This window comes from Tursiops truncatus, chromosome 2 (assembly GCF_011762595.2).
Source record: "Tursiops truncatus isolate mTurTru1 chromosome 2, mTurTru1.mat.Y, whole genome shotgun sequence".
Classification (NCBI taxonomy): domain Eukaryota; kingdom Metazoa; phylum Chordata; class Mammalia; order Artiodactyla; family Delphinidae; genus Tursiops; species Tursiops truncatus.
This window is the reverse complement of record NC_047035.1, coordinates 5,536,134-5,548,185: the sequence shown is the minus strand read 5'-3', so window position 1 is coordinate 5,548,185 and position 12,052 is coordinate 5,536,134. Positions and strand designations below refer to the sequence as shown.

The 12,052-nt window shown below is 53.9% G+C and overlaps 1 protein-coding gene across 1 annotated transcript in view; it reads left to right on the top strand.

Moving 5' to 3' along the window:
* Positions 1-12,052, top strand: part of CYP46A1 (cytochrome P450 family 46 subfamily A member 1) — a 36,143-nt gene that overhangs the window by 23,299 nt on the left and 792 nt on the right. The window contains exons 7-14 of the mRNA XM_033850624.2: positions 199-309; positions 1,902-2,052; positions 2,230-2,292; positions 4,355-4,427; positions 6,950-7,034; positions 7,692-7,802; positions 11,027-11,115; positions 11,886-11,952. Of these exons, the coding sequence (XP_033706515.1) occupies positions 199-309; positions 1,902-2,052; positions 2,230-2,292; positions 4,355-4,427; positions 6,950-7,034; positions 7,692-7,802; positions 11,027-11,115; positions 11,886-11,952 (750 nt within the window). The remainder of the gene's footprint in view (positions 1-198; positions 310-1,901; positions 2,053-2,229; positions 2,293-4,354; positions 4,428-6,949; positions 7,035-7,691; positions 7,803-11,026; positions 11,116-11,885; positions 11,953-12,052) is intronic.

Below are 12,052 nucleotides of genomic sequence, written 5' to 3'. Positions count from 1 at the left end.
TTTCAGGGGAAGGAAGCCAAGGTTTGTTGAGTGGCTACTATGTGCCACTTAATCCTACCACATCCCACACGTTCGGGAATATCATGGGTTGTCGAAGGAGTCGATGACATGGTGCACACAACCCTTAGCTCAGGCTCTGCCCTGGGTCTTCAGTCCTCCCATCACCCACGTATGACCTTGCCCTTCTCTCTCCCCCAGGCAGCTTTTGGGATGGAGACCAGCATGCTGCTGGGTGCCCAGAAGCCTCTGTCCCGGAAAGTGAAACTGATCCTGGAGGGCATCAGTGCATCCCGAAACACTCTGGCAAAGGTACCTGCCATCGTAGCTTGTCTTGTCCTCATTTGCTGGAGAACTTCCTCCTGTGATGTTTTTCAGAATGGGTTTTGAGCTCTGATATGTCTGAAGTGACTTGCAAATCAGTTAGGATTTGCATACATCCCCTAAAGTAGGGGCTGAAAATAGAAGTGGTTTAAGTAAATTAGGAGTAAATCTTTCTCTCGTGTGAAATGATCCTGAAGCAGGACGGCAGTGCTGACCCCACAATGTCAGATATTCCTGGATTTTTCTGTCTTTCTGTTCCACTGTCTCTAGCACATCACCTCATTGTTATAAGATGGCTGCTGCAGATCCAGCTATCGCCTCCTTGTTCCAGGCATGAAGGAAGAAGAAGGGGGAAAGGTGGCACTGTTACCAAACCGAACTTGGGTCTGCTTGCCCACGCGCAGTAAAGCCAATATATTGATACTGGGTTGTGGTGAGGGAAAGCGCAGCATTTATCGCAGGGCCCCAAGCAAGGAGTCTAGGCAGCTAGGGCTTAAAAGGCCCAAACTCCCTGAAGGCTTTCAGGGAAAGGTTTTTAAAGACGGGGTGGGGGGGTGTGTGTTTGGGGTGGAGGGAGGGTGTGGGTATGTGATTAGCTTGTGGACAATCTTCTGATAACTTGGTGGTGAGGTAATCGGGAGTCAACATCAACAACCTTCTGGTTCCAACCAGTCTGGGGTCTCCGTGCTGGTGCGCAGCATACAGTTAACTTCTCCCACCTGGTGGGGGCTTCAGTATCTGGAAAACAGCTCAAAGGACATGGCTCAGAATATTCTCTGTAGCCCTTGAGGAGGAACTAAAGATTCTTGATTTTGTTTAATTGTTAAACTATTATGTTGTCTTGCTGGACTGTTTTCCTTTCTTTCTGCATTTTCCCCTTCTCTGATTAAATTCACTCTTTGGAACTCGGGGAGGGCCTAGGAGGCTAAGGTTTTTCTATAGACAAGAGGCAGGCGGAGGACATGGGGGTGGGGCTGTCTGTTCTAGGAAGACCCCATGGAGTCCTGCTCCGCTACAGTACTTGAGTTGATTCCCAGACAGATGCTCAGGGCCCCCTTCTGTACGCTGGGACTTCAGACTCTGAGCTTAGAGTCCCCTGATGCCACCGCACCTTTTCAGCAGTTAATTTCGCTCTGCTTCCCTCTGGCTGAAGTTTCCTCCTTCGATGTGATCCTAATTGCCTCCATCCTTCAGGAATCCCTTCTTATTTTCCAGTGCTCTGTGGATACTTTAAGGCGTCTTTCCCATCATTTCTAGGGATTTGGGGCAGGAAGGGGAAGCCAGTGCTCGGGCTTGGGCCACATGGCTTGCGGCACCTTAGTTGCCAGACCAGGGATCGAACCCGGGGCCCCGGCAGTGAAAGTGCCCTAACCACTGGACCGCCAGAGAATTCCCCATAGCCCATCATTCTGATAAAGTCTCCTGGCTACTTGGTCTTTTCTAGAATGTTCTCACATTCTTCCACCCTCCCAGCTTGCCGGTGCCACTGTGGATTTCTGAAGTCATTTTGGAGTTGGGGGGACAGGGGAGAGGGAAAGTGTGTGTCCAGTCCACCACGCTGAGCTGGAACTCTCATTCAGTTTATGCCGGGGAAGTGGAAGCAGCTTCGCGAGGTCCGGGAGAGCGTGCGTTTCCTGCGTCAGGTTGGCAAGGACTGTGTCCAGCGCCGCCGGGAGGCCCTGCAGAGGGGGGAGGACGTGCCTGCTGACATCCTCACACAGATTCTCAAAGGTGCCAGGGCTCCCTCGAGGGCCTTGGGAGGGCCAGGCAACGAGGGTGCCCCCCATCAGTTGACTCCAGCTGGTTCTGTCTGGCTCTAGGGGAGCGGGGAGTGGGGAGGAGACCAGGATTCTTAGTGTCCCAGGCGGCATCTCCTCCTGGGGCTCTGAGACTCGCCTTGTCTTTCAGCTGAAGAGGGGGCCCAGGACGACGAGATTCTGCTGGACAACTTCGTCACCTTCTTCATTGCTGGTTTGTAGCCACCAAAGGTTCAGAGCTTTGCAGGAGTGAAGGGGACCGTGGATGGCTTAAACCCTGGCTCAGAGATTTTCTTAGACAGTCTGAGCAGAGTTCTGCTGTGGAACTGGGGGGCTGGAGTGAGGGGAGCAGATGCCCTCTCTCTTAGCTTGGCGAGGCCCAGGAGGCTGCCTTCGTGGCCTCCCACCTGCTTCTGGAGCTGGCGATCGTGAGGATTTGTGAAGCTGCCTTTTTGGGCTCAGGAGAGGTTGACCACTTGAATTCAAGTCTCTGCCTCACTCAAAATTTATGCCGAGACCTTCCGTACACTAGCACCGGAAGATGTGCTAAGCGACCTTATTCATTTGCTCATCAAATATTTCTTGAGCGCTATCCTTCACCTGGAAAACTTCTCCTCACCCTTCAGCAATCCCTTAGGTGTCTCTACCTCACGGAAGCCCTCAGGGATTGCCCAGACTCATCAGGCCCCAGTTAGAAGCTCCCCATGGCGCCCAGAGCTCCTCTCTGCCCACACGTCTCACAGTGTTAAGTTGTATGTTTATCGGTGTAGTTCGCTAAGGTCTGTCTCCCCCAGCACATTGCGTGCTCGGTGAACCGGGGGTTATGTTGTTTTGCTCACCTGTGTATTCCCAGGGCCCAGTGCCGTAGGTACTCATAAAGATTGGATGAGATGAACGAAGACCAGGCACAGGGAAGACAGAGATGAACAAGAGGAGGGATACTTCATAGTCTGATTGTCGAGGTGGACAGACAGACAGAATTGCCTTGCTGGGCAGTGGATTTTCAGAGGAGGAAGCCTGCCTCCCCTGCGAGAGGGTCACGAAGGGGGAGGGGGTCTGCCATGTGGCCGGCGTGGAAGAGGGCCCTCCAGGTGGGGGTCACATTCGCAGATAGCCCAGGAGACCTGGAGCAGTAGGGCTGGAGCAGGACTTCAGGGCACCATCTTCTGCATGTGATAAAGAGCTTGCCGAATGAAGGCTGGCTGGTCTTCATGCTGTGAGCCAGGGGCCCGAGTCCGGGGTGTGGTTCTTCCATAGGCCGGCTCTGTAGCCTGGGCCTCAGTTTCCTCATCTGTAAAATGGAGATGTCCATCCAGCCTTCCAGCTGGGGTTTAATAACTTCCCTCACGTCCCCTCGCAGCCTACCACGAGCCCTGTGCCCCTACCGCAAGGGGCCGGGGAGAGGACAGCTGCGTCTCTCCTCCCATTGTCCTTTGAGGAAACTGAGTCACTGCTGGCAATGCAGAGCCAGGGCCAGGCTGGGACTTCCGGCCACTTCTGATTCCCCTGCCCAGCCTCCCCTCTGGGGTCCCCTGGCCGTGACTTGCCCACATTCCAGCCCTGGAAGCAGCTGGACCTCCTTCCCAGCACCTACTTGCTGGAAGGTGTAGGCCCTTCTCTTGCATTCGAGCAGCCCCTGGGGCCCCCTGGCTGGCAGTGGTTGCCACCTGTTAAGCTCCCTACCCCTTTAGAGGAGAGTGGTGCAACTCGGCTCCCTCCCTGGCCAACCGGGGTGGGGGTGGGGTTGATGCTGTCAACTTGACCAGATCCTGCCGGAACCCAGAATCAGCCCTCTGCACCTGGGAGGTCGGTCCCCGTGACAGGAGATGCACCGTCTCCAGACCTCAGGGGCTGGTGCCCGCAGCTTCATGGGCTTTGGGCTTGAAAGCTGTGCTTGACTTGAGTCCTAGCTCTGTTCCTCCTGCTGTGTGATCGAAGAGGGACACATTCCTCTCAGCCTCAGCTTGCTCTTCTGCAAAATGGGGACGAATATCCCTCCAGGCCAGGCAAGGCACAAGGATGGTTGGAGCAAGGGGCTTTTAGGGTGTGAGACACGGATGCATGGGGCGAAGGCCATTTCTTTGACAACATAGGTGGCACCAGGAACGCGGAGGTGGACAGGCGTCTCCCTCGTATCCGTACGTCTGGCTCAGCCAAGGGGGAGAAGTGAGGGCTTGAACTACCGCCAGGGGCTTGGGGTCTCAGAGGCCAGGCAGGCTGGGACAGCGGCAGCCCCGTAGGCTTCGTGGAGCCTCCGCTCTCCTCCTTTCCTGCAGGTCACGAGACCTCTGCCAATCACCTGGCATTCACGGTGATGGAGCTGTCGCGCCAGCCGGAGATCTTGGCGAGGTACGAGGAGGGGAGATGGGGGGCTCCCCTTGACGTTGGTGAAGGGGTTTATCTGATGTCTTATTCCTAGGGGACCACCTGCTCCCGTCTCCCACGGCTGAGCCCCCTCCAATGTGTCCTGCCTCCCTTCACCCCAGGGTCTTTGCACATGCCGCTCCTACTTCTAGAAGCTCCTCTTCCTGCTTTTCTCCTGGAGAATTCCCCCTCGTCCTCCTCCCCCTTCCTCTTCCCCCTCCTCAGAGGCCTTCTTAGACCCCTGAAGCATCCACACTGTTTCCCCTCCTAGCCTCCCCCCAGCTCACAGATGCCTTTTCTCCTGGGACTGTTTGCTTTGAGTCTATTTCAGTCATGAAACCAGAAGCTCCAAGAGGGCAGGGCCGTGGCTCTTTCCCTCCCAAGATGTACTCAGGGCCTGGCCAGGGGCTGGCACTGAGGACTGAACAGAATTCCAAGCAAAGTGCTGAGGGAGCGCTTGTCTGCAGCTGGCAAGACAAAGGAGGGCATCGCTGGGGAGATGGCATTTGAGCTGGGCCATTGGTTTCCTTAAATACAAACAGTGTCCCTCAAGGACTGTGGCACAGATGGGCTGAGCTAAATGTAAGAGCGCTCTGCAAATACCGCCGACAGGCTTGGGGGTGGGACCTCCGCGGACATGGGGAAGGGTCCATCAGAGCAGCGGTTGTCATCACCAGCAGGAAAGGGCAGACTGAACGATTGCCTGAGAATATAACGCCGTTGGCCCTTGAGCGACAAGGGTGTGAACCGTGCGGGTCCACTTACACATGGGTATTTTCCACTAAACACCTGCTACAGCACCACACGACCCGCAGTTGGTTGAATCCGTGGATGTGGAACCACGGACACGGAGGGCCAACTGTAAAGTTATACTCGGATTTTTGACTGTGCAGAGGGTCGGTGCCCCAACTCCTGTGTTGTGCAAGGGTCAACTGTAGCTTATGGGTGTTTAAAAATACGTAATAGTATTTATTAAAAATTTGGAAAAAAGCAGAAAAGTTAAAATAATGATTATAATGATGAATCCACCTGTGTGCCCCCCACCCAGTGACAGTTCATGATTAATTACTGAATTTTGCCAAGTATATTAGCACAACATTGCCCCACAGTTTTGCAACCTCTTCCCAAGTTCTTTTTTTTAATATTGTGTCTATGTGTATATATGTATATCATATATATATCATATATAATATCATATATATAATAAACTTTACCATTTAAACCATGTTCAAGTGTATGGTTCAGTGGCATTAAGTACATTCTCACTGTTGTGGACCCATCACCACCATCCTTCACCACCATCCATCCCCAGAACATTTCAGCATCCCAAACGGAAATCGTCCCTGTTAAACACTAACTCCTCACTCCCTGTCTCCCTCCAGCCCCTGGCAACCACCATTCAACTTCCTGTCTCCAGAAATCTGCCTCCTCCCGGGACCTCATATGAGCGGAATCATAGTGTATTTGTCCTTTTTGTTTGGCTTGTTTCACTCAGCATAATGTCCTCAAGGTTCATCCGTGTGGCAGCAAGTGGCAGGATGCCCTTCCCTTTTGAGTCTGAGTGATGTTCCCTTGTATGTATGGACCGCATCTTGTTTATCCATTCATCCATCAGTGGACACTTGGGTTGCTTCCACTTTTTGGCGATTGTGAATAGTGCTGCTGTGAACGTCGGTGTGTAAATATCTATTTGAGACCCATCTACCCAGAAGTGGGATTGCTGCATCACATGGTAGTTCTGTGTTTAACTTTTTTTTTTTTGTGGTATGCGGGCCTCTCACTGCTGTGGCCTCTCCCCTTGCGGAGCACAGGCTCTGGACGCGCAGGCTCAGCGGCCATGGCTCACGGGCCCAGCTGATCCGCGGCATGTGGGATCTTCCCGGACCGGGGCATGAACCCGTGTCCCCTGCATTAGCAGGCGGACTCTCAACCACTGCGCCACCAGGGAAGCCCTTTTGAGGAGCCTCCGTACCATTTTCTACGGCAGCTGCACCACTTTACAGCCCCGCCCGCCGTGCACAAGGGCTCTGATTTCTCCACACCCTCACCAGCCTTGTTATTTTCTGTCTTTTGACAAAAGACCCCATCATGGGTGGGAAGTGGTCCAGGTCCACCTGTACGGCTGCATATTATTCTAACGGTGCACGTCCTAAGGCTTGTACCTGCATCCCTGCATCGCTCCTTCTGCTGTTTCCAGCTGCTGTGAACCGGGCTGAAATAGGCATCTTTTTGCAAAGACCTTGTTCTGTGGTGGTTTGTTTCCCACAGCCGATTCCGAGCAGCACACACAGCGGGTGAATGTTTTAAGGGCCTGGAACGTAGTTCCCAGCTGCCCGGGCGTCTGCGTTTGGACTGGGAGGTTCTTTCAAGAACGGGGGCTGGGGAGCAGTGTGTGTAGCAGGGAAGCCCCAGGCCTCTCTCTTCACGCTTCCTCCCAGCCCGCCCTTCTTAAAACTAAGGTGGGGCATCTCTCCTTGGAGACGAACTTGTCTTTGTCTGACTGACAGGCTGCAGGCTGAGGTGGACGAGGTCATCGGTTCCAAGAGGCACCTTGACTGCGAGGACCTGGGGAGACTGCAGTACCTGTCCCAGGTGTGGGGATGGGGGAGAAGCTTCTGGGCAGAGGTGGGCGATTCATCGACCAGCCTGCTGCCTTCTTGAACCCTTTAGTACAGGGGTTCTTGAACGTCACTGCACCTGAGAATCCCCTGGGAGGTTAAAAAACTGCCCATGTCCAGGCTGCTCCAGACCAATGATACTGAGTCGCTGGGGGCGGGACCCAGCACGGCTACGGTTTCCCAGGTGATTCCAGTATGGAAACCAGCCCAGTTAGTAAAACCCAGTTAGGCCTGGGTTCCACAAGCGTTAGGCTTCCCAGCTGGGGGCCAGGCTCAGCAGAACCCCCCTCCAACCCCCAGCACAGCACAGGAGGAGGCCTTCCTCGAGCTGCCAGAGTCCTCGGGATGGTGGGAGCCCTGGTTTAGAGGGAGGCCTGGCTCGGTCTCTGGTCTGGTCTGGTCTCTGGCACTGTGGCTTTGCACAACCCCTCCTCTGGGCCTTGGTTTCTCCTTCTGTCACATGAGGGGTTGGACACGCAGAAGAGGCTAACCTTGCAGGGGTCAGGGACCCAGTTCGGCCGTGGGCGCACATTCAGCACCGTGAAATGGAGCAGAGGCTCGGGACATGCTTCTGGCACTTTCCATGGGGTCTCCTGATGTCTCTCGTTATCTCCCCGTGTGGTGTCTGCAGGTCCTCAAAGAGTCGCTGAGGCTGTACCCGCCAGCGTGGGGCACCTTTCGTCTGTTGGAGGAGGAGACCTTGATCGATGGGATCCGAGTCCCCGGCAACACCCCGCTCCTGGTGCGTGGGGGCCCTGCCTGCCTGCCCCTAGCTGGTCAATTCGGGGCTGTCCGCTGAGGTCAGGGACTCCTCCGAAGTCCGTGGCCCCGTTATCCTCCCTGGCCTCCCCGTGCATTCTTGTTTGAGTCCTACCGTAACCCTGTGATGAATTTTCTCTCCCCACCCCACTGTCCAGTGTAAGATTACAGCGGGTGATTCTAAAAGGGAGGCGCCTCATTTACAGCTGAGGCTGCCGAGGCTCAGAGAGGTTAAGTTACTTTCCTGAGGTCACAGAGCCAGCAAGGGGCAGAATGGGACGTGCCCAGTTCCAGAGCTGGCCCACATTTGCCCCAGTTCCTTCTCTCTCCACGGCCCCTCCTCCCACTGAGGTTGACTTTCTCCCCTCCCCCATCCCGTTCTCCTTTACATTTTCTTCCTCTGGCTGTTTCCTCATTCATCCATTCATTCAGGCTCCATTCATGCACAGTGACCTCCCCAAACCCACCACCTGCCCCCAAAACTAGAATGTAACCACCTATGTAGGCATCATTCTCCTGATTCCCCCCAAAAGCTGTCACCCTCCTGGATTTTGTGCTTGCCATTCCCTCGCCTTCGTGTGTGCGCACGCCCACACGAGAATACGTCCTAGGACTTGCTTTGTGACTCAGTCCAATGTCCATTAAGACAGTGTAGATTTCCACGTGTGGCTGTAGGCCATCCGTTTTCACTGCTGCGTAATATTCTGCCGTGTGAGTTGCACTATTGCACATTGATTCCGGGGTCAACAGGCACTTGAGAGGGTCCCAGCTTGTTGCCATTATGAGCACAGCTGCCGCTGTCAGCTTTCCTGTCCTTGTGTCCTGATGCAATGTGCAGATGCGTTTTTTGGGTGCGTGCCCAGGAGTGGGAGGGCTGGGTTGTAGGACAGATGACTGATCAACTTTCTAAACTAGGGACAAATTATTTTCCAAAGTGGCTTTGCCAGTTCAGACACTCCCTTGCGGTGTAAGAGAGAGTCTGTTCCTTGTCTGCCTCACCACTTAGTAGGGGCCAATTTCTTATTTTTTGCCAGTTCAGTAAGTGTAAGGGAAGTATTTTGCTGTGGTCTGGATGTGCACTTTCCCGACTACTGGTGAGGTTGGGCAGCCCTACCCTGTTTCTCCTCTTCTGTGAGGTGTTTGTTCATTTCCCTCTCTTGGGTCCTTTGTCTTTTCTTATTACTATGTAGAGTTGTCTTCACGAATTCACATGTTAATCTTTTATCAGGTAGATGTGTTGCAAATGTCATCTCTAGATAGTGGTGTGTCTTTGTTTTTAATGATCTGACGTTCTTAAATTTGTTAGTGGTTAGTTATCTTGTTTTGTCTTGTTTAAGAAATTCTTCCCTGCTTTGAAGTCAGAAGAGTATTCACTTACATTGTCTTCTACCGATTTTACACTTTTGAAAGTTAAGCTCCTATCTATCTGAAAATGATCTTGCGTATGGTGTGAGGTAAGGGTCTGTGTTTGCTGAGCCTACTATCGCAAAGCATCATGGACACAGTAGCTTAAAGAGCAGAAGTTTATTTTCCCATGGTCCTGGAGGCCAGAAGTTCAAGATTTAGGTGTCAGCGTGTTGGTTTCTTCTGAGGCCTCCCTCCTTGGCTTGCAGACAGCTATCTTCTCCCTCCATCTTACCTGGCCTCTTCTCTGTGTGTGTCTGTGTCCTAATCTCCTCTTCTTATAAGAACACCAGTCATACTGGATTAGGGGCCCCGATGACCTCATTTTAACTTAATTACCTTTTTAAAGAGCCTATCTCCAAATACAGTCATATTCTGAAGTTAGGACTTCAACTTATGAATTTTAGGGGGATGCTGTTCAGCCCCAGACAGAACCTATGTTTATTTTTACATAGGAGAAAGACGTGCTCCAGTCCCACCTGTTGAGTCTCCCGTCCCCAGGGCTCTGTCAAGCCCTCTCCAGCACGTATCAAACCTTCATCCATGTGTGCTTCTTTTTTTTTTTTTCTTGTTTTGGCCACACCATGGATTTTAGTTCCAAGACCAAGGATCGAACCTGGGTCCTCGGCAGTGAGAGCGTGGAGTCCTAACCACTGGACCGCCAGGGAATTCCGTATCTGTACTTTTTATTTTTTTTAAAACATCCTGCACCAATAATACCACCTGCCTTAATGACCATCTCTTCAGAACGCCCTTGCATCTGGCAGGGCGAGGCCCTGGGGCTGACTCTCAACCCACGTGTGCAGCTCCGTGGACCTTGAGTGGGCGGACCCAGGCTCTAATCCCGGCCCTGCTCCCTGCTGGCTGGGTCATCTCAGGGAAGACCCTGAACCTCCAGGCCTCAGTACCATCCTTGTAAGATGGGATAATGGTACCTGAGTCAACAGGATAATACAGGATAATGTACATCACGTGTCTGGCAAAAACCCCTGGCACATAGTAGGTGCCCTTTGCTGACCTTAGACCCCTCCTGGTCTTAGGCTCCCACTCAGCTCCAGGCCCCCCCTCCAGCCCTGGATGCCCTAGACTCTCACACAGAGAACCAGGGGCAGCACGGGCTTGGGGAGACACTTTGTGCAAAGGTCAGCACCCAGGGCCCAAGTTATGGGGCATGAATGGCCCCTGGGGGCCGGGGCAGGGAGCACCAACTTCAATCAGGAGGCACCAGGTGTGCAGGTGAAAGGCTAGTGGGGGCTCTGCGGCTCCCCCACCCCCACCCCGCTGAAGCAAGCCTTGTGCTGAAGAGAAACTTTGAATAGTAACAGCTCTCGGGAATCTAGAGAAAGATGGCCTCGCAGCAGACCTGAGTTTGCATCTCATTTTGGCCGCTGACTTGCCAGGTGACTTCAGGCAAGTCATGAACCTCTGAGCCTCAGGTTCCTCATCTGTAAAATGGGGATAATTGTAGCTCCCCCTGTAGGGTGAGGTCAAGCATGGGATGATGTAGCGTGCCCAGCTGGCTGGCAGCACGTTGGGCTGCCCCCTTTCTTCCTCTTAGAGACTTTTCAGGGGCCAGTGGAATTCTGCACTGGTCCAGATGGGCAGGTGGAGAGATGGCCAGGTGGAGAGATGGGTGGGGAGATGTGTGGGTGGGGAGATGGGCCGGTGGAGTAGAGCAGGGGTGGGGAGCGCGGGAGGGGGTACTCTGCTCCGAGTCTCCCCACTGGGTGACTGCAGCAGGTTGGGGAGGTTCGAGGGGACCCATCCTCGGAGCCAGAGACAAGCAGATCCTCTACCCGGCAGTTCAGCACCTATGTCATGGGGCGGATGGACACATACTTTGAGGACCCGCTGACTTTCAACCCAGATCGCTTCAGCCCCAAAGCACCCAAGTAAGTCTCTCTTCAAGCTGTCCGCAAGTGGAGACCTGGTGGGAGGTTGGTCCCAGCGGCCTCTGGTCTGAGCTGCCTGTGCTCACTGAGCCCACATAGCCTTCCAGATCACTGCGAGAGAGTTGTGAACCCCACTCTACCCACATTTACAAGGAGGAAATCACGGCTCAGAGAGGCTAGGTAACTTGCACAAAGACGAACAGCCAGGAAGGGGAAGAACCAAGGTTTGAGCCCAGCTCAGACTGGTTTTAAAGTCTGTGCTCATAACCAGTTCCTTATACTGGGAAGGCCTGTGACCTGGGCAAGTGACGGCATCCCTGCCCCCCCACACCTTGATGCTCCTATCTGAGAAATGGGAATACCAACGGCTCCCTCTAGAGGTGGCTGCGGGGGTGAATGGTTTCAAGTACTGAAGCAGTGGTGGGGAGGAGAGCCAGGCTCAGGGGACAGATGCCTGAGTCCAGACCCAGACTGCCCAGAGCTGGGCATGCGACCGGCTGAATAAGTGGAGTAAGTGACGTAGGACCTTGGGGGTGTTGCTTTGCCTCTCTGAGCCTCAGTTCCTCCATCTCTGAAATGGGAATAATAACAGCTCCTTCCGGAAGGCTCAAAGGAGGATAAAATGAGACAATGCTGACCCAGAGCTTAGCCGAGTAAGCTGTTGATGTCTTTAGCATGTTCGAAAACCAGCCCTGGCCCAAAGCCGGTCATCTTGGCTTTGTCACGACTGTCGCGGGGCTGCCTCCTGACGCCTCTCTCCCCGCACGCAGGCCGAAGTTCACCTACTTCCCATTCTCCCTGGGACCCCGCTCCTGCATCGGGCAGCAGTTTGCTCAGGTAGGGGGCCAGCGCTGGGGTTTCTGCCCAGAAGTGACTGCGGGGTGACGTCTTGTCCAGGAAGCATTTCAGAGCCCCTGGGCTGGGGGCTGGGGGCTGG